This window comes from Orycteropus afer, unplaced genomic scaffold (genome assembly GCF_000298275.1).
Source record: "Orycteropus afer afer isolate SDZICR_OR568_19922 unplaced genomic scaffold, OryAfe1.0 scaffold00035, whole genome shotgun sequence".
NCBI lineage: Eukaryota > Metazoa > Chordata > Mammalia > Tubulidentata > Orycteropodidae > Orycteropus > Orycteropus afer.
In genome coordinates, this window is record NW_006921622.1 from 2,490,925 (window position 1) to 2,510,747 (window position 19,823).

Consider the following 19,823-nt stretch of genomic DNA (forward strand, 5'->3'; position numbering starts at 1 on the left):
TTTTTTTTTTGCCGCTTAAATGTCTTCTTTGGTTAAGTGTCTATTCATGTCCTCTGCCCATTTTTTTTTTTTTATTTTGATCATTTTATTGTTGTTGATGTGTTGAAGTTTTCCATAAATTTTAGGGATTAGTTCTTCGTCTTACATGTCATTGCAAAAAATATTTCCCAGTCTGTGGGTTCTCTTTTTATTCTTTTGGTGAAGTATTTTGATGCACATATTTTTTTTCTTTCTTAAGCGGTACTAGTTGTCTTGTCTCTGCTGTTTGTGCACTTTTAGTTATGCTTGATAGTGTATTTATGCTATGTTATTAGGAGCCCAAATTTGCCTCTATTTTTTATTTGATAATCTTTATGGTTTTAGGTTTTACATTTAGGTCTTCCATCCATCTTGAGTTAGTTTTTATATATGGTGTGAGATATGGAGCCTGTTTCCTTTTTCTGCAAATGGATATCCAAATGGATACTTGTTGTTGTTGTCTTGTGCCATCGAGTCAGCCCCGACTCATAACGACCCCTCCTTGGGTTTCTGAGGTGGTATCACTACAGAAATAGATTGCCCAACCTTCCTTTTAAGGAGTGGCTGGTGGGTTTGAACTGCCAGCCTTCTGGTTAGCAGTCACGCGCCTTAGAGCTTCCTTCTGAGACTTTGTAAATACCCCATGTATATGCTCCTCTCTAGCTGTTCTTCCTCTATCCTGCTTATAAGACTTTACTGACTAAATAAAACTATTTTAGGTCTATGACTATGACATAGTTCCTCCTCTTAAGATGCACAGGTAAAAGGACATTAAGAACACAATTTTAATTTAGCTACAATGCTACAAAAAGATCAGCATGCAGTGATATGGGATAGCAATGTGAGTTAAGGGACATTTGACTCATATTATGGGGTTGTAAAATGTTTCTCAGAGGTAACATGTAATAGCAAAGGAGGCCTGGGAGATAGCCAGGTGATGAGGGGTGAGGTGGGTGTGAAAAGCACTGCAGACAGAAGGATCAACATGTGCAAAGGACCAGATCTAAGAAAGAACATGATATCTTAAAGAAAGTACAAGTAATTCAACATGGCTGGGGCACAGAGCACAGTGGGAGTTGTGGCAAGAGAAGAAGTTGGAGAGATAAACAAAGGTCAGATCATGAAGGACCTTATCATTGTTGTAGGTGATTGTGGAGGTGGGGAGGGGTATTGGGGGCAGTTCATACACATGATCAAGTGTCATAGTATGATTATTTCAGTTGTAATGGGAAGTTTGCACTGGAGAAAATCAACACTGAAGGAAACTACAACATAATCCAGGGAACAGATAATGTTGTCAGTAGAGCTGAAGGGAAGACAGATTGGTAAAATACTAATGAAGCAGAATACATGCATAGAATGTTTGGACAGGGGAGATGAGGGAGATCAAAGAATCAACAATGACATTTCGGGTTTCTGGCTTGGACATGAGATTTTGGTTAAGTGAGGAAACCCAAAACAAAGAGGAGCCAATCATGGAGGGCAGAACAATTTTTTTTTTTTTTTTTTTTCATGCTGAGTCTGAATGTTTGGACAGGGGAGATGAGGGAGATCAAAGAATCAACAATGACATTTCGGGTTTCTGGCTTGGACATGAGATTTTGGTTAAGTGAGGAAACCCAAAACAAAGAGGAGCCAATCATGGAGGGCAGAACAATTTTTTTTTTTTTTTTTCATGCTGAGTCTGAAATGCCAGTGGGAAATCCAAGAGAAGAGGTATAGGCAGAATAACTTCTTTAGGCTTTAATTTACTCACCAGTAAAATGGGGATTATCACATGTAATCACAGGTTGCAGTGCACACTAGTGTGTGTGTGTGTGGGGGGGGTATGTGTGTGTACGTATGTGTACAGTTTAAAAAAAAAATAGCATCAAGCATTGTGGCTGTCATCTGATAGACACTTACTTAAAGTTTTTGTTTGCTTCCTTTCCTTCCAGAGCCAGTCCATTCATCACTCACATTTTAACATGAATAAATACATATCAGTCAAGGTATGCCACAGAGTAGCTGGAGTTTAAAGGAAAGGTGAAGGAGAGAACACTGGGGAACATGGAGACATGACATGGCATCCCTGGGCCCCAAGGCAAGAAAGCAGGGAAGAGGAGCTGAGATAATTTATAGAAGGTCGGGAAAGGAAAGTGGAAGTAAACAGGCACCTACTCAGAGCAGATGCTCAGTATATCTTTAAATATAAAATAAATGAATGAACTCTTCACACACAAGGCAATTTTGCTAAGGGTTGATCCTACTCAAAATTCTACTTCATAACCTAGAAGTCATAGAAATTTCCAAGAGGGTTATATAGTCCAATGCTCAGTAGGGGATCAGAATCTGTCTAAGGAGAGAGAGTTATTAAAAACCAAATTCAGTCAGCAACTTAGATGACTGAGTTGTTCCCCAAATAAATACTATGTGCACTGATTTTAAGTTTATGAATGATCAGCACATATATTTGAGTAGAATATACAGCTAAACCAAAATTAAATAAAATATAAAGGAATATGTTTCTCAAAACAGAAGAAAGGAAGTCAATGGAAATACTAAATTCCAAAGTGAAGGAGCAATATTGAAGCAGTGAAGAAAAATCTATATACCTGGATATTCTACCACTGCTGAAGCAATGTAATGTGTTAATGAAGACACTGCAAGCAATATAAGAAGAAGCAGTGAATCTGAAATTCAAGGCAGCTTAGAAGGGGGCTTATCTGACATAGGAGCAAAAAGCAATATAATTAACAGTGAGTGTCACTTGGGACATAAGTTTTGAAATAAAATATAGAACCAGTGAATCCCAGATGAGCTTGATGACTTCTTCTTTTCTTTTTTTAATGGCAAAGTTTATATTTTGAAGACTAAGGAGGGGAAACAGTCCCCAAATGTACAAGAGCCAGTTTCTATTATTAAATACGCCAGAAGTAATAACATGGTGTGGTTTTTGCTGCTTCTCTAAATGCACAGGCATGCTGTATGGCATGACAAAGAGAAGATGATATAACAGGATATTAACAGCCAAAAATGGTATCAGTGCAGGGGAAATGAGGAAAAGGAGCTTTTCAACCTGACAAGTGACCCAAAATACCTATCATAACATACACGCATCTTCCTAAATTTAAAATATATAGCCTAGAGCCATCATCATCATCCTTTGAATCCTAAATAGTAAACACTTTAAGGGATTAAGGAGGAGGGGAGTGGTAGGTAGTCTTGCATAAAGAAGTTCCTAACAGAGATGACTTTTGCTTCTACCCAAGAAATCTGTGCTACAGAACAAAATGCCTGGAACATAATGATGTTCAATAAATGCTAGCTGAATCGAAGAAAAAACCAAAAAAAAAGCATAAGCTCACAAAATGCTAACCAAAATCAAACAGTAACCACTGCTTTTGGAGAAATACTTCAGAAGATTGCTGAAGTTTTGGTGGGTTAAATTAAATTTGGTTGCCCAATGCTAGAATTTCTCAGAAATTACTGATTAACTTATCCATGTATTTATTTAAAGAATTTATGTCCTTTCACAAGACTAAACCATTAAACAATATTCTTTTAATAATATAAATATCATGTAATAAAAAAATAACCCATGTAATAAGGGATTTAAGTTTATTTTGTTTAACACTATGTTATCCAAGGAGTTCAAATAAAATGAAAGCAACACACTGGCTGTTAATATTATTTAGAAAATAATGATGAATCTACTAATTCAGCATTAGAATTTTTATTATTTTTTTTAATATCTCCAAGACATAAAAAAGACAAAGGAGTAACATTCAAGAAACTTTAATTTAATCAAAACTGTGGGGATAATTTGAGATTTAATAAAATTGTTTCCATGTAATAGTTATGTATAACAAAATAATCAAGCACAAAATACCTGCTTTCACAGGTAATTTGAGAGGTATCTCATTTGTGTGAGTCCTAAAATGAATGCTTGCTTTACATAATAATGCTGTTTTCTGCCCCATATTTCAGTAACTATGTGATTGATTACATTCAGTCATCTTGCACTCTAACTCACTCTATAAAATCAAATGGTATTAGAGGATCAAAAAGGAACTGAAAAATGAAATAATTGTGAGGGTATTTCCAAAGAGAAATGTGAAAGTAAAATGAAAATTAACAGCATTGCTTGTGTACCTATTACTTTACTGTAGTTGGTTACACAAATGAATACAGTTCTTTTACATTAGAAAACCATTCAAGAAAGCTAATGCAGTAATTACCCGGCAAGTTACCTAGGGAATCTAAGACTATTTACTGAAGCTCAGAGATCTGCCTGGAATAAAATTTGCTTACCAGAATTTTCCAGAGCTTCATAAAGAAGCCATCAAGGGTGAAGTAGAGAAAGTGGGGAAGAAGCAGGATGTGTTTCCTATCATGTCTAATACAAATTTAAGCATCTTAGTGTTATTCTTAAATAATTCCATCCCATGCTCAAGCAAATAATTAAATAATTATCCCCCAGTTTCTAGAAATAAGTAGAGGGTGTCAACAGCAATAACTTCTTAAACTGAAATTTCAGTGGATTTTACACAAATTATTATATGTATATTGGCTTGTGCTTAGGGGAAAAATGATAACAGCAGAATCAATAAATGATTTTAAAAAGAAACTGCAGATACCTCAACATTCTCGGCTTTGTTCAGCTATGTGTAAATTAGATGAGAAAACCAAACAAAAAAACCCTAGGAATTGGAAATCTTCAACTCTTATTTAAATACCTCTTTAACAAAGTTCAACTAGGAACTCATAAAAACTCCAATTTATAACAGAAACACGGAATGTTTGGATGGCAGAAAGGGATAAATCTGAGCCGGGTCACCACCAAAACTTGTGAAAAACCACTTGCCATGGAGTAGATTCTGACTCATGGTGACTCCATGTGCATCGGAGTGGAACTGTGCCCCACAGAGTTTTCAATGGCTGATTTTTCAGAAGTAGATCACCAGGCTTTTATTCTGGGTGGACTCGAACTGCCAACCTTTCAGTTAGCAGCCAAGCTTGTTAAGTTTTCACCACCCAGGGACAATCTGGTGATAACTATGATAATCATAGTGATATAATCATGCCTAAATGTAAACAAATCCCAGAGTAAACAGAGCCTCAGACCTGTAAGAGTTTCGAGGAACATGTTAGTCCTTTATTTTATTTTGTGGGGGGTTGTCCTAGATTCCTTGAGAATCTGTTGGAAGTTATGGATCCTTTTTCCAGACACATGTATAAAATTTCATATACAACTTAAGTTAGGGATTGACTAATACCCCAGGCTGTAAGGTCTCAGACCCACAATTAAATGGTGAATGTGTAAGAATTTAACAAACTATAAATAGAGGGCAAATACTACCATAGTGGAAAACAAGGACTGCTGAGAAGACAGGTTTTTAGAAATCCCTATATACATGGGAGCTCTGGTAGCATAGTGGCTAAGGCACTTGACTGCTAACCAGAAGGCTGGCGGTTCAAACCCACCAGCCACAAACCCACCAGCCACTCCTCGGAAGGAAGATGGGGCAATCTACTTCCGTAGTGATACCACCTCCGAAACCCAGGGAGGGGTCGCTATGAGTCAGGTCTGACTTGAAGGCACATAACAACAACAAAACACCACGAGCCACTCATTGGAAAAAAGACTGGGCCACTCCTTGGAAGGAAGACCAGGTCGCTCCTCGGAAGAAGGAGTGTGACCCCGTAGAGGGGTCACTATGAGTTGCAATCGACTCAACGACAGTGAGTTTGGTTTAGTTTTTGGTATTTTCTTACATAGCCAACTTTAAACTGCAGTGGCTTTGCTTTTGGAGGAGAGACAACATTCTCTTTATCCTAGACACCAAGCAATGGCCTTCTGCATTTTGTTGTTCCAATATCAGCCCAACACAACCTGTCCCAAATGGGCTTATCTTCTGTAAATCAATTTCCCTTGGAAATCCTTCTATTTATTGGTAGCACCACTATTACCTCAATCAATTAGACCCAGAATTTCTCATTTCTCTGACTCTTTATTTTTCTTCTCCTTCAATTAGAGAACTAGGAGTCGATAGGCAACCATACCTGCCAATTCTTCAATCATATGTGCTTCATCTATTTACTGGGTATCATCTATGGGCTACACAAGAGAAGAGAAGATGAATAAAATATACCATGTCCCCCAGGAGCTCACAATCAAGTGTTCTTTGATATTTTCATTGTTACCATTGATGTCTTAAGTCCTCATCATTCTGCAGTTGCCCCTCTACAACCAGTCCCTAACTGATGTGCTTGCCTTCAGTCTACTCATTGCCTTCTAACACCTCAACTCTCATAACATTATTCTGACAGTCAACTTTCTCTTAGGAAGAAAAGCCTGGTGATCTACTACCAAAAATCAGCCAGTGAGAATCCTATGATATCAATGGTCAGATTTGCAAATGATTATGAGGCTGGCATAGCACTGGGGAGTATTTAATTTTGTTGTTCATGGGCTCACCAGGAGCTGTGTGCCAACTTGATGGCACCTAAAAACAACAATAATAAAACCCACTGCCATCATGTCAATTCTGATTCAAAGCAACACTATAGAACAGAGTGAAACTGCCCCCATAGGGTTTCTAAGGCTGTAAATCTTTATGAATTCAAACTGTCACATCTTTATCTCACAGAGTACCTGGTGGGTTCAATCTGCTGGTCTTTCGGTTACCACCCAAGCACTTTAACCACTGTGCCACCAGGGCTCCTTATAACAATTCTTTTCCTAATAAGTAAATCCATCATGTCATTCCCTTGCTAGGAGTATCTCTACAGGATTCCTGATATCTACAGCATGGCTCTTTCCACAAAACATTTCAAGAAATTATATCCCACAGTGATCTTGCATATTTGTCTAAATCACTCATTTTGACACTAGCTCAGAGATATTCATATTTCTGGTCTCTCCAAACTGGCTATGAGTTCTCTGAAGTCAGTATAAAATCTTTTTTTTTTTTTTTTAATTGTGATTTGGGTAAAAGTTTACACAGCACATTCACTTTCCATGCAGCAGTTCACATACATTTTGGCTCATGACATTGACTACAATTTACACCAATGCAACAGCTCCCCTCCCACTTCTTCCCAATAGTTACCTCTTCCCTCCATGCATTCCTGCCCTCTGAGCTGTCTCCCTATGCATAAACAGCTCTTCTTTCTCCCATGATTATTTTCTCCAAGGAGTGTATCTACCTCAGGTAAATGTACAACTCAGGTAAATGTTCAACTCATATGCCTGTTTTTTGTTTGGCTGGAAGCCACAGGCGTGGGTTCAATTCCAGACCTGAAGGGCAGCTAGGGGCCATAGTCTCAGTGGTTTCACCAGGCTCTATCAGACCAGCAAACATGGTCAGCAAACTCCCACTTTTTTTTTTTTTTCCCCAAATGATTTTGAGTTTTGTTCCACATTGTTCTCTCTCTCTATCCAGGATGTCCTATATAGATCTACCTCTGAGTGGTTGACAGTGGTAGCCAGGCACCATCTAGTTCTTCTGGTCTCATAGTCATACACGCTGAGGATCACATGGTGTACCAGTCACTAGGAATAATTGTTTCCATGAATCTTTGGTTTTCTTCATTCTTCTTTGCTTTGGATGAGGAGAGACCCATCATTGCATCTAGATGGCTGCTTGCAAGCTTTTAAGATCGTAGTTGCTACTCAACAAAGTAGGAGGTGGAACAATGTTTTGTGTGGTATGTTATGCCAATTGAGCTTGATGTCCCCTGCGACTATGGTCCTAAATCCACTGGTCCAACTATTCTCTCCCTCTGGGTAGCTGGCAGTGGCCAAGAAGTGACTGCAACCTTATCCCTTGTCAGCTCTACTATAAGTCAGTATAAAATCTTGCATTTCTCCTGTTTGTCTCCCTGTACCTATTTATTTAATATATATGTATTTATTGAGGCTCTACTTTGTGCCAGGCACTTACTAGGCAAGAGGGGACTACAGTACTTTGACACAGTAAACCATCAGCACATACTTGTGGATGGATACATTTTACCCTCTTTGCTAGCTAGCAGCATATTTATTTAAGAAAAATCACTTTTAAAGAGCTATTTTTAAATCATGTGACCACAGGAGTCCCAGAATTTTCAAAAAGCCCCCAGGTGTCAACTGTTGGAAGTTTCAACAATCAGGTTGCAGACAAATTTAGAATACATTTGCTTGCTCATATTCTTCAGAATTTTAATGTATCTTTTGTAATTGCTGCTAAAAGAATACTACCACCTTTTGTAAAGCTTACATTTCACTTTTCTTCAGATTCTTATAAACTGCTATAAATAAATGGAATGGAAAACAATTTAGCTGCTTGACAACCATAATAATAGGTGATATTTTTATAATGCCAGATTTATAAATAAGCCAGAGATTCCTCAGTTTTGGCCAGCTCTATTAGTAAATATTTAGAAAAGTGGATTGTTTGTTATGATTTAATTGCATAGACGACTGTTGCTAATTTATGTAACTTAGTTTACAAATATGCTCATCAAAAGAACATTATATAACAATAAATTTTTAAGAAAATAAATAAATGTCACCATGACTGTTCTTTTGAATGACAACAAACAATAAGTGTTATAGCCCCAGATGTTTATTTAAATTGGCCCTGAAGAGATGAATAGGCACTTGGGTAATCATTATGGTTACGGATGCACTTTTTATACTGAGATGGTACTAAAATAAAAATGGCTGTCCAGTTTGCTAACAATCAAGCTATATATTTCTATTCATCATAATCTGCAGCAGTGACTCATGTAGCTTTGGATTTGAAGAGACTTCTGATTTTTGCTTAAATAAAAAGAAGGAAAAGAGGGAGGAAAGGAAAACAAGGAACAAAAAGCATTTAATAAAGTATATATACATATATATTTGTAGGGAGCTCTGGTAGCATAGTGCCTAAGGCACTTGGACTGCTAATGAGAAGGCTAGCGATTCAAACCCACAAGCCACTCCTTGGAAGGAAGATGGGGCAATCTACTTCCGTAGTGATACTGCCTCAGAAACCCAAGGAGGGGTCGCTATGAGTCGGGTCCGACTTGATGGCACATAACAACAACATTTGTAGAAGTTCCTGGGTAGTGCATACAGTTTGCATTTGACTACTCTCAAAAGGTTGGCAGTTCAAAGCTGCTCAGTAAAACTGCAGAAGAAAAGGGCTGGTGATCTGCTCCCCTAAAGATTACAACCAAGCCCTTTGGAGCAATTGTACTCGGTAACAGGTGGTCTCCCTGAGTCATAATTTACTTGACAGCAACTAACAACAAAAACAATCATATATATGCATACATATTTACATAGAGCCAGAGACTGTGTGTGAAAACTTACAGAGATATTTGAGGTTCTCAGTGAGATTGCTTTTCTCCAGAGAGGACTTACTTTTGTTTCATCAGGCATCCCGGCTAAGAGAAGATCTCTTGAACCAATAAAGGTTGGAAATGATTCTATTTTGAACTTTAGTCCTTTTGAAAGACATTTCTTGGGTGTTTTGGATTGAATTGTGTTTCCAAACAATATTGTTGTAAATCCTAACCCCCATAGGATGTAATGGATGTAATCCCATTTGCTAGTAAGACTTTATTTGTAATGTTAATGAGACCATATCAGCGTAGGGTATTCCTTAAACCAATAATCTTTGAGATATATTAAAAAGAGCAGATTAGGCACAGAGAGGAAGCAAATGGAGGCAAAGGAACACGCCATGTGAACATCATCAAGGAAATGAGGAACAGAAGCCAAAAATTACAAGACTTTACCCTGGAGCCAACAGAGAAGACAGCCTTCCCCTAGAAGTGGCACTCTAAATTCAGACTTTCAGCCTCCTAAACTGCAAGAAAATAAATTTCTGTGTGCTAAAGCCACCCACTTGTGGTATTTTTGTTATAGCAGTACCAAGAAATGAAGACATAAGGTATAGCCCTTACGGATCCATATCCAAAGCTTCCCTCTTCTCAATAGCTCCTTTTTGGCAGATGCCACCTTCACTGTGCCCCATCCTCATACGACTGCTTAAAGCTCTGCTTAGCTGCTCAACCTCTCAGTCATGCTTTTGCTTTTGGAATTGGTACATTCATTTTGAGAAAAGGCAGCCCGATATGTTTGCCTCACCTCCCTTGGCTTCCCTTTTCCTCTAGATTCTGGTCCTGTAAATTCTCACTTCTTTGGAGACCTCCAACGCCTTCAAACAGGTTTCAGAATACTTCATCTGATTCTTTGTATTGTTCTAAGGAGGCTTGATCTCAATCAACTTAACAACCAGAAGTAGAAGCACCTATACTCTACTTTAATTACTGGTGTCACTACTCACCAAGTCTTTCTAGCTAATCATTTGGATTGATCTTCAGTCCCTCAATATTTTTCTCTTCCTTTTTTGCCTATTCTTCAACCACAAAGGCCACCTATTGACACTGTGTTCATTTAGGTTACAACTGTCTGTGCAACAGTCTATCTGATCTCCCTGTCACCAGGATCTCCCAAATCCAGTGCTGAATAGGACTCTGTAGGAGCTCAGGTGGCATAGTGCCTAAGGCATTTGACCACTAAGCAGAAGGCTGGTGGTTCAAACCCACCAGCCACTCCTCATAAGGAAGGTTGGGGAATCTACTTCTGTAGTGTTACTGTCTTGGAAACCCAAGGAGGGGTCGCTATGAGTTGGGTCCAACTCAACTGCACATAACAACAACAGCAATAAACATAAAATATCCTGGAAATGAAATAGTTAAGCAGGATCCCATTTCCTACCCCTCCTTCTCAAATGCCATAGTTAGGAAAGATGCTTAAAGATATCCTACATGCAATCCTGACATCCATATATATTCCCAATACTACCAGTTGCTGTCGAGTTGATTCCAATGCATGGTGACACTATGTGTCAGAATAGACCTGGGCTCTGTAAGGTTTTCAGTGGGTCATTTTGCACAACTAGACTGCCATGCCTTTTTTCTGAGGTACTTTTGGATGGACTCCAACCTTCAGCCTTTCAATAAGCAGCAAAGTGTATTAACCATTTGTATTATCCAGAGTCTCTGTCTACCCAATTGGAGGAAGATATTCACTTTTAGCTTTGACCCAATCAAAAAGTTACTCTTTTACACAATGGAAGCTGGGCAGAACCCCTCTCATATTGGCAGCAGAATCAAAGACAGTGGGTGCAAGGTCATCGGTGTACAGACAGAAACAGGGACAGGCAAAGCCATGCCATCCTGCAAATGGGAAGCGTTGTTATCCTACAAAAACAGAACCAAGTAAGCAGATATTTCTTAAGACTATTTTAGCAAAAAGCAAGTTCTATTTAAGAGCCTTGGTGACATGGTATTAAGCACTCAGTTGCTAAACAAAAGTTCAGTGGTTCAAACCACCAGCCACTCATGGGATAAAGATGTGGCATTTTGCTTTTATAAAGATAAAGAACCTTGGAAATCCTATGGGGCACTTCTATACTGTTCTATCTGGTTGCTTTGAGTTGGAATTGATTTGAAGGCAATGCGTTTGGTTTGGGGAAGGTCTCTAGAATAAAATTTTTAAAAGACTTGATGCTTAAAGTAAACTTTGAAAATATGAACTGGTGAAGATAAGTATCAGTAATAAAAGTAATAAGACAGTAATAAAATTATATGGCACAGGATGAAACAGCAAAGAACAGAATGTGGATAATAACAGCTGAGTAATCTAGTGGGAGGTGAAAGGGATGGGTACCAGAGAAGTCGTCATACACCCTCAATGTGTATTACTTTAACAAATATATTTATGTTGGGCATGCTACAAGTTATCCAAGCACAGCGGAGAGCTCTATAATCACCAGCCCATAACCTGGGTTTGTCAGGTTGAAGACTTTTCCCCAGGTTATTACCTTGAGCAACTCCTGTACCTTGATGATGCCTGTTTTAAAAAACAAATGAGAAAAATCTAGAACAGAAGATGTAGAAACAAAAATAGTTTTGTTCTAAAAGGATTATGGAATTTTTTTCTTTTATGTTTTCCAAATATTCCCTAATGTTATTACATATTATTTACTAAATACACACATACATTCATATATATATATATATATATATATACACACACATATATATATGTATATACATATATATATATGTATGTATATATATGTGTGTGTGTGTGTGTATATATATAGGAGCTCTGGTAGCATAGTGCCTAAGGCACTTGACTGCTCACCAGACAGCTGGCGGTTCAAACCCACCAGCCACTCCTCGGAAGGAAGGTTGGGCAATCCTACTTCCGTAGTGATACTGCCTCGGAAACCCAAGGAGGGGTCGCTATGAGTCGGGGCCGACTCGACGGCAAAACAACAACAACAACAACAATAACATGTATATACATGCTGCTGTTGAGTGCTGTCGGTCAATTCCAACTCACAGTGATCCATGTGACAAAGCAGAACTGCCCGATAGGGTTTTCTAGGCTGTAGTCTTTATGGAAGCAGATCACTAGTTCTTTCTTCCACAGAGCCATTGGGTGGGTTTGAACTACTAACCTTTCAGTTAGCAGCCAAGCTACTTAATGGTTGTGCCACCAGGTCTCCTCATATATATATACCGAATATATACGGTACAAAAAAGAAGAGGCAACTTCTATATACCAGTCAACAAAACTTTCTTTTGAATTTAGAATTTTCAAATTAACTCCACTAATATCAATTTCTATACCAGACTTGGAAATGTAATACAGAGGTTGGGTAAGGTTAAAGTATCAAATACATGGGGATACCATGACAGAGTCTCAGAATGAGTCATCCTGATTTCTAGGTGATACCTTCTACTTTTCTTTAAACAACATAATGCCTATTTTCCTTGCAAAGCAAATATACAAACATATTTATCTCATATTACTTATGATTTTTTTTTTTTACCTAAAATTCTCATATTCTTCTGCTTGTCGTTTCCATGGACATCTCTGAATATTTGTGATAATCTGAAGGTAGTCATCCTCTGAATACCTAAAAGTTAAATGTCAATGAAATTAGAAAATAAAGATCTCACATATGGCTATGCAAACACACAAGTCCTCCTGGAGGTGACTTTTGTAATTTACTCACTTTAGCCCTCCAAACATTTCTGAAATAAGATGAAGCAGAAATAAGTAAATATCATACAAAATTCTAGGGTCATAACATTTTCAAAGAATTATGATGCTGATGTAGGAATCTGTAATTTGCATATATAATAAACCAAAGCTAGCATAACAAAGGAAACATGACAACACACCTACTTAGGATCTTAAGACAATTTAACTTAAACTTTAATTTACTGATAAATAATATGTACTTTTATAGAAACATACCAGAAATACGTGGATTATCATTTTTCTCAGACTATATATTGATAAAATTACCTTGAAATTGTTGTTGCTGTTGTTGGGTGCCATCAAGTCGCTTCCAACTCATAGCAACCCTATGTACAAAAGAATGAAACACTGCCTGGCCTGTGCCAGCCTCACAATCCCTGGTATACCTGAGCCCATCATTGCAGCCACTGTGTCAATCCATCTTGTTGAGGGCCTTCCCCTTTTTTGTTGACCCTCCACTTTACCAAGCATATCCTTCTCCAGAGAATGGTTCCTTCTGATGATAACATGACTGAAGTAGGTGAGACAAAGTGTGGCCATTCTCGCTTCCAAGAAGCATCCCAGCTGCACTTACTCCAGGATAGATTTTTAAGCCCTTTTAGAATCCATGCTACTGTCAGTATTCTTTGCCAACACCACAACTCAAAAGCATCAACTCTTCTTTGGTCTTTCTTATTCATTGTCCAGCTCTCACATGCATATGAGGCAATTAAAAATATGGCTTGGGATATGTGCACCTTAGTCTTCAAGGAAACATCTTTTCTCTTGAGCACTATATAGTCAAAATTCTCCCCCAAATAATCTTTAATTTTAATTCTGAACCAAACAAAAACTCACTGCCATCGACTCACCTCCAATTCATAGCAACCTCCACTGGATTTCTGAGGCAGTAAATCTTTATGGAAGTAGACTACTCCATCTTTCTTCCACAGAGCAGCTAGTGGGTTTGAACCACCAAACTTCTGGTTAGCAGTCAAATACCTTAGGCACTGCACCACCAGAGATTTTTTACAAACCTAACAGTACAGTATTATATTTGATGCTCTATATAATCTTATGTCTTTTTAAATAAAAGAAGAGAAAAAAATAAGTGCATTTATAAATCTTTTTATATTAATCATCTTATTTATAATTTCCACTTCTCCTCACTTTATCCTATGGATTAGAGTTATAATTTGCTACATTTTCTTGCTCAATATAGCTTCATTCCCCCACTCTCCTTTATGTTGTAATTGTCAAATATATCTGTAAGTGCGACAGGCCCAAGGATATAATTTTATAGATATTGTTTTATGAAATTAAAAAAATAAATTAATAGAATAAAGGAGAAGTAATACATTTTTAAAAGAGACAAGAAGAGATGTAGATGGACATATAAACCTATAGGCACATAATTTGTATCACACTTGTAGTACAGTTTAAGAAGCACTGAGAAGGTCCCAGACCCCAGTAGTTTTCCCGTTACCTGAAATTGTATCATTAAAGATTAATTCCTTTGGCATAGAATATCCTTTAGTCTTTAAGGGCTCTTATTTAAAAGGGAAATATCTTTGTGAATGAGAAAACTCATTCTTCTATTGGATACCTTAGCAATTGTTGCTGTTAGCTGCTATGGAGTTGGCCCTGACCCATGGTGACCACATGCACAACCGAATAAACACTGCCCAATCTTGCACCATCCCATGAATAGTTGGGGATCAGATTATTGTAATTTATAGAGTTTTTTCTGGCTGACTTTCAGAAGTAGGTCTCCAGGGCTTTTCTTCTAGTTTGTCTCAGTCTGGAAGCTCTACTGAAACCTGTTTAGCATCATAGCAACTCACAAGGCTCTGCTGATACCGGGTGGTGGCTGTGAATGAGGTGCATGGACTGGGAATCAAACTTGGGTCTCTCACACAGAAGGGGTGAATCACCCCTATATCTTAGGAATTAAACCAAATGCACTGCTGTCAAGCCAGATCTGACTCATAGTGACCCCTCCTTGGTTTTCTGAGGCAGTATCACTACGGAAGTAGATTGCCCCATCTTCCTTCCGAGGGGTGGCTGGTGGGTTTGAACTGCCAGCCTCTGGGCAGCAGTCAAATGCCTTAGGCAGTACACTACCAGAGGTCCCTCTTAGGAATTAGTTTCCAGAATTTAAGAACAAGGTTCTGCATCAATGAGATGGAGTACTTTGGGGGTGGGGGGAGTCAATAAAGAGACTTTCCAGGGAATATCACTTTGCTGCCCCCATGCAATAAAATGCAGATCCTCCCAAGTTTATATCTGAAAGGTCTCTCTGAAAGGGGACAAAAGTGGTCAACAAAGCAACTCCTTTGTCCCTGAAATTTACTTTCCTCTTGGGTTTCTCTTACTTCAAGGATCCTGTCAACGTGAAACAAAAAGAGTTTTCAGTTGCCATTGGCCCAGCTGAGAAAAGGTGAAAATCTCAAAAGACTTTGCTAGCTACTAAAGGAGAATCACAGGGAAATAAACAGAGCTAACAAAGGAAGGATAAAACTAGTTTTACTTGCACACAGGTTTCCAACTCTAACACATTTAGTTCACTCCCAAGGGCCTTAGCACTTGTGCTAGAACACCAAGTGTCTAAAGGGATCTATACTCCTGTCACAAAGATTTGTCTAGATGTGATACTTCCTGGCTGGAATGAAAACTGTCTGCCTCTACGTGGTGGGAGGCACTCAGGGACCCTTAGCAAGACATAGGGACCAGTCCAGCTACACGCCCCAAAAAAGAAGAGAAACACACCAGCAGCCTACCCAAGGCTCTCTCATATTCTGTCTCTTCAAAAGAGACGTGACATTATGAATATACTCTGCTGTAGGGAGAAGTCTTATCTCCCACCAATGCATAGCTTTAAATCATTTGAGCATATTGAAAATAGGATAACAATCAGAACACTATGTGTACAATGATCTGTCAGGCAAAACAGCAAAAGAACGGTTTTCTCACAAAGCTCAACTAAGAAGAAAGAGGAAAGGGAGAGGTCAAATGCAATTATTTTGATCTAATTAAGTCAGTGAAGTTTTAAGTCATCAAGATGAAACATGTCATGAAAAGTACAGTAAGTAGAAAATTCCCATCTTAATGTGGGAAAACTAAATGTGCCATGGTTGAAATTTATATTTAATGTCAATTACTAGGCAAAAAAAGAAATGCAGTGGATGGGAAGAATGGGTGGCAGGGAGGGTTAAATTACTAAAGGGCATGAGAAAACTTGTGGGGTGACAGTTATATTCAAATCTCGATTGCAGAGATTGTGCACGCACATGTCACCAATCTTCAGATTGTACACTTAAATTATAGCTGACAGTGCATTGGTTACACTTCAAAAATGTTCAAGATGTTAGTTGAGACCTGAAAATTGTATTTTCCATGATGATATAACAAAAATAAGCAATAAGTGTCAGCCATTATTAAGGATCAAACATCTAAAATTTAAAATACTATGAACTTGGAGCATATTTAAATAATTATGTTTTTTCAGGAGTTTCCTGAGTAGCTAGCATGTTGCTACTTCTTATGTGCTCTCAGATGCATTCTCCAAAACTTGTATAATCCCATTCCCACTGCTATGGAGGAGATTCTGACTCATGGCAACCCTACAGGACAGACTAAAACTGCCCCATAGGGGTTCCAAGGTTATAATCTTTAGGGACAGACTACAACTGCCCTATAGGGTCTCCAAGGTTGTAATCATTATGGAAGCAGGCTGCCATATCTTTCTCCCATAGAGCATCTGGTGAGTTCAAACTGCTGACCTTTCAATTAGGAGTTGACCACTTAACCACTGTGTTATGAGGGCTCCTACTTGTGTAACAGCTTTCCTCATATTGAATTTAATTATGGGTTTACAGGTTAGTTTCTCCTTCTAACCTGTCCCTTCCCCCTAGGATTTCAAGGATTGACCACTTCTAACCTAGCACAGCCCCTAGGACATGCTGATATTTCTTGTTAACCCAGTAAATGAATTTTTAAATATAAATATGAAATGTGGTGAGACCATAAACTACAGTAAATGAATTCAAAGCAACATCCCCTTATTCCATAGGATTAACAACTTCTTGTTTATAATTTACCCCAGGACTGACTTCTATTCACTTTTCCTATCCACAAATTAGAGCTCTGGTGGTGCAGTGCCTAAGGCATTTGACTATTACCGAAAGGTTGCTGGTTCAAACTCACCAGGCGCTCCACAGAAAGAAGATGGGGCAATTTCCTTCCATAAAGATTTACCACCTTGGAAACCCAATGGAGGTCACTATGAGTCAGAATCAACTCGATGGCGATTAATTTTGTCCACAAATCATCCTGTTACAGCCTAGCCTTCCTTCAATGTATTGCCTAAGAATCCTCAGATTAGAGCTTATTAGCTATTAGTCATTTTAGTCTGTCTAGTAACCCATTTGATGATTTCCCAATTACTTAACATTAAAAGATTGTACATGTGTGTATCTTGTAAAATGCCTATCTCCCCTCTCTCTCTTTTTTTTTTTAAATAAGTAATCCATATGTTGACTGGCCCATCTTCCTCTTTGAGTACCCTCAATAGCAATCAATGTAGAATTTACTGCAGATTTCACACAGGAAATGGAGAAAAAGAGTTATATTGCTAGGTAGTAGAGATATAATTTTTTGCTGTTTAAAAGCAAAGAATACAATGAATCCCTATCTCATGAGCCCTAGGATTTAGATGTAATCTTTCTCAATGCTCTTTGCTGGCCTAGGGTGAATGTGGGAATTATCTCCTCCCTTTGTCCATGCTCTCTTCCATTCATATTCTGGAGCTGGCTCATGTTGGCATTTGGGAGTTGGCTGTTTTCAGGAGGTTGTGAACAGGATTTCAAACAACTGTAGTTTGAAATGGTAGTTTGCCTAAGGTGGGAATATTTACACCACAGAAATTGGCAAATGTGACAAATTAGGGCTCCCTGGCCACCACTTTTCTCCACAGCTGTTCATTAAATATGTACAAATATATCATAATCCTATCCTTGACCTCAATTGTGCAACCTGCTAGCTTGGCTCACAACCTTTGATATGCCATAATTTTAGCCTTTAATGAGGCCTGCCATCAAGGCCAGGTGAGACTTTACTGCACACCTGACCCTCCGAGCAAGGCTGATTCAGGGTGGTGGAAAGCCTGGGTTAAACAAAACTATCATATAAAATCCCACAGCAACTATAACCTTAATAAATTAAAGGTGACTTTATTTCCACCAAGAGTTTGTGCAAATGCTTTTCAGAATACCATACTTTTGTTTTGGCTCACTTGAAGAGCAGAATTTGTGTCATTTTGAAATTATTCTTGCTTTTATATCAAGCTTAGTCTGGAACACTATTATACATTGTCAGTTAGAATAAATGTACATTGCAAAATATGTATAGTCTATCAAATGCATATTTTTTTTAGAGACACACATCCCCTTCCAGTGTAAGTTAATATTTAAAGATGCCAACTGTAACGTGCAGGCAGTCCCCACATTACAAACCTAACTTGTGTACAGTGCATAGTTACAAACCAGCTTCCAGTTACAAAACTGACTTATGTATAACCCATAGTTACAAACCAACGCCCAGTTACAAACCAACCCCCATAAAGCCTATTCTATTGAAAAATGCAAGGTACATGCAATAGTTCATAATAGCAAATGGTCGATACTTTGCTATAAGCATCAAGACATTATTATTATTACTGTATTAATATGTTAAAGATGTTTTAGTATATATGGAACTGTTTCTTTAATGTCTTTTATGCATAGAAGGGTACATTATATACTACATACTCAGCAAATATTTGACTAACAGATGTTAGATATGAACCATACCTAACTGTTCGAATTTATACACAAATTCAACTTAGAGACAGACTTAGGAATAGAACTTGATCTGGGCATTGCCTGTATCTAAATTTTACTGGCAAGTAAACCACATAAAATGGCTTTTGACTTTACTGTCACTAATATTTAAAACCAAGACAACACAATATAGCAGATCCATTTATTTTAAAAGAAGAAATATCTCTGACCATTTTACAATAAGATAGCTACTAACTCACAGAGGTTGCTGTGTTTAAAAAATCATATACATTTATGTGTGTGTGTGTGTGTGTGTGTATGTGTATATATTTCAACGCTTCCCTTTACTCAAGTTAATGTATGTCTACCCTCCAGTTAGCAGTTTACCCTTCTTTCCTCATTCATCCCTGGTAATCATCAAAGATATTTCTTTTTTTGTGAAATCCTTGACTTTTTACAACAATAGTCTCATACAGTATTTCTTCTTTTGTGATTAACTAATTTCGTTTGTCATAATGGCTTCTACATTCATCCACGTTATGAGATGCTTCGCAAATTCATCACTGTTCTTTAGAATGACATAGCATTCCATTGTGTACCATAGTTGAACATTCCTCCTAGAACCTAATTTAGGTTGCTTCCATCTTTTTTTTTTTTTTAATTTTATTTTGATGTGGGTGAAGATTTACAGAGTAAATTCACTTTTCATACAGCAGTTCACATATACTTTGTCTCATGTCATTGGCCAAAATTTACAATGCAACAGCTCCCCTCTCACTTCCTCCCCATAGCCACCTCTTCCCAGTGTCCATCCCTCCATATTCTTCTGCGCCCTGAGCTGTCTCCCTGTGCATAAGCAGCCCTTCCTTCTCCCATGATTGTTCTCTCCAGGGTGTGTGTCTACTTGAGGTAAATGTTTAACTCAC

The 19,823-nt window shown here is 38.0% G+C and overlaps 1 protein-coding gene across 1 annotated transcript in view; it reads right to left on the reverse strand.

Annotated features, from left to right (window-relative positions):
* The window catches only part of ST8SIA6 (ST8 alpha-N-acetyl-neuraminide alpha-2,8-sialyltransferase 6), a 207,346-nt gene that overhangs the window by 58,445 nt on the left and 129,078 nt on the right, over positions 1-19,823 (reverse strand). The window contains exon 4 of the mRNA XM_007936334.1: positions 12,885-12,971. Coding sequence (XP_007934525.1) covers positions 12,885-12,971 — 87 coding nt within the window. The remainder of the gene's footprint in view (positions 1-12,884; positions 12,972-19,823) is intronic.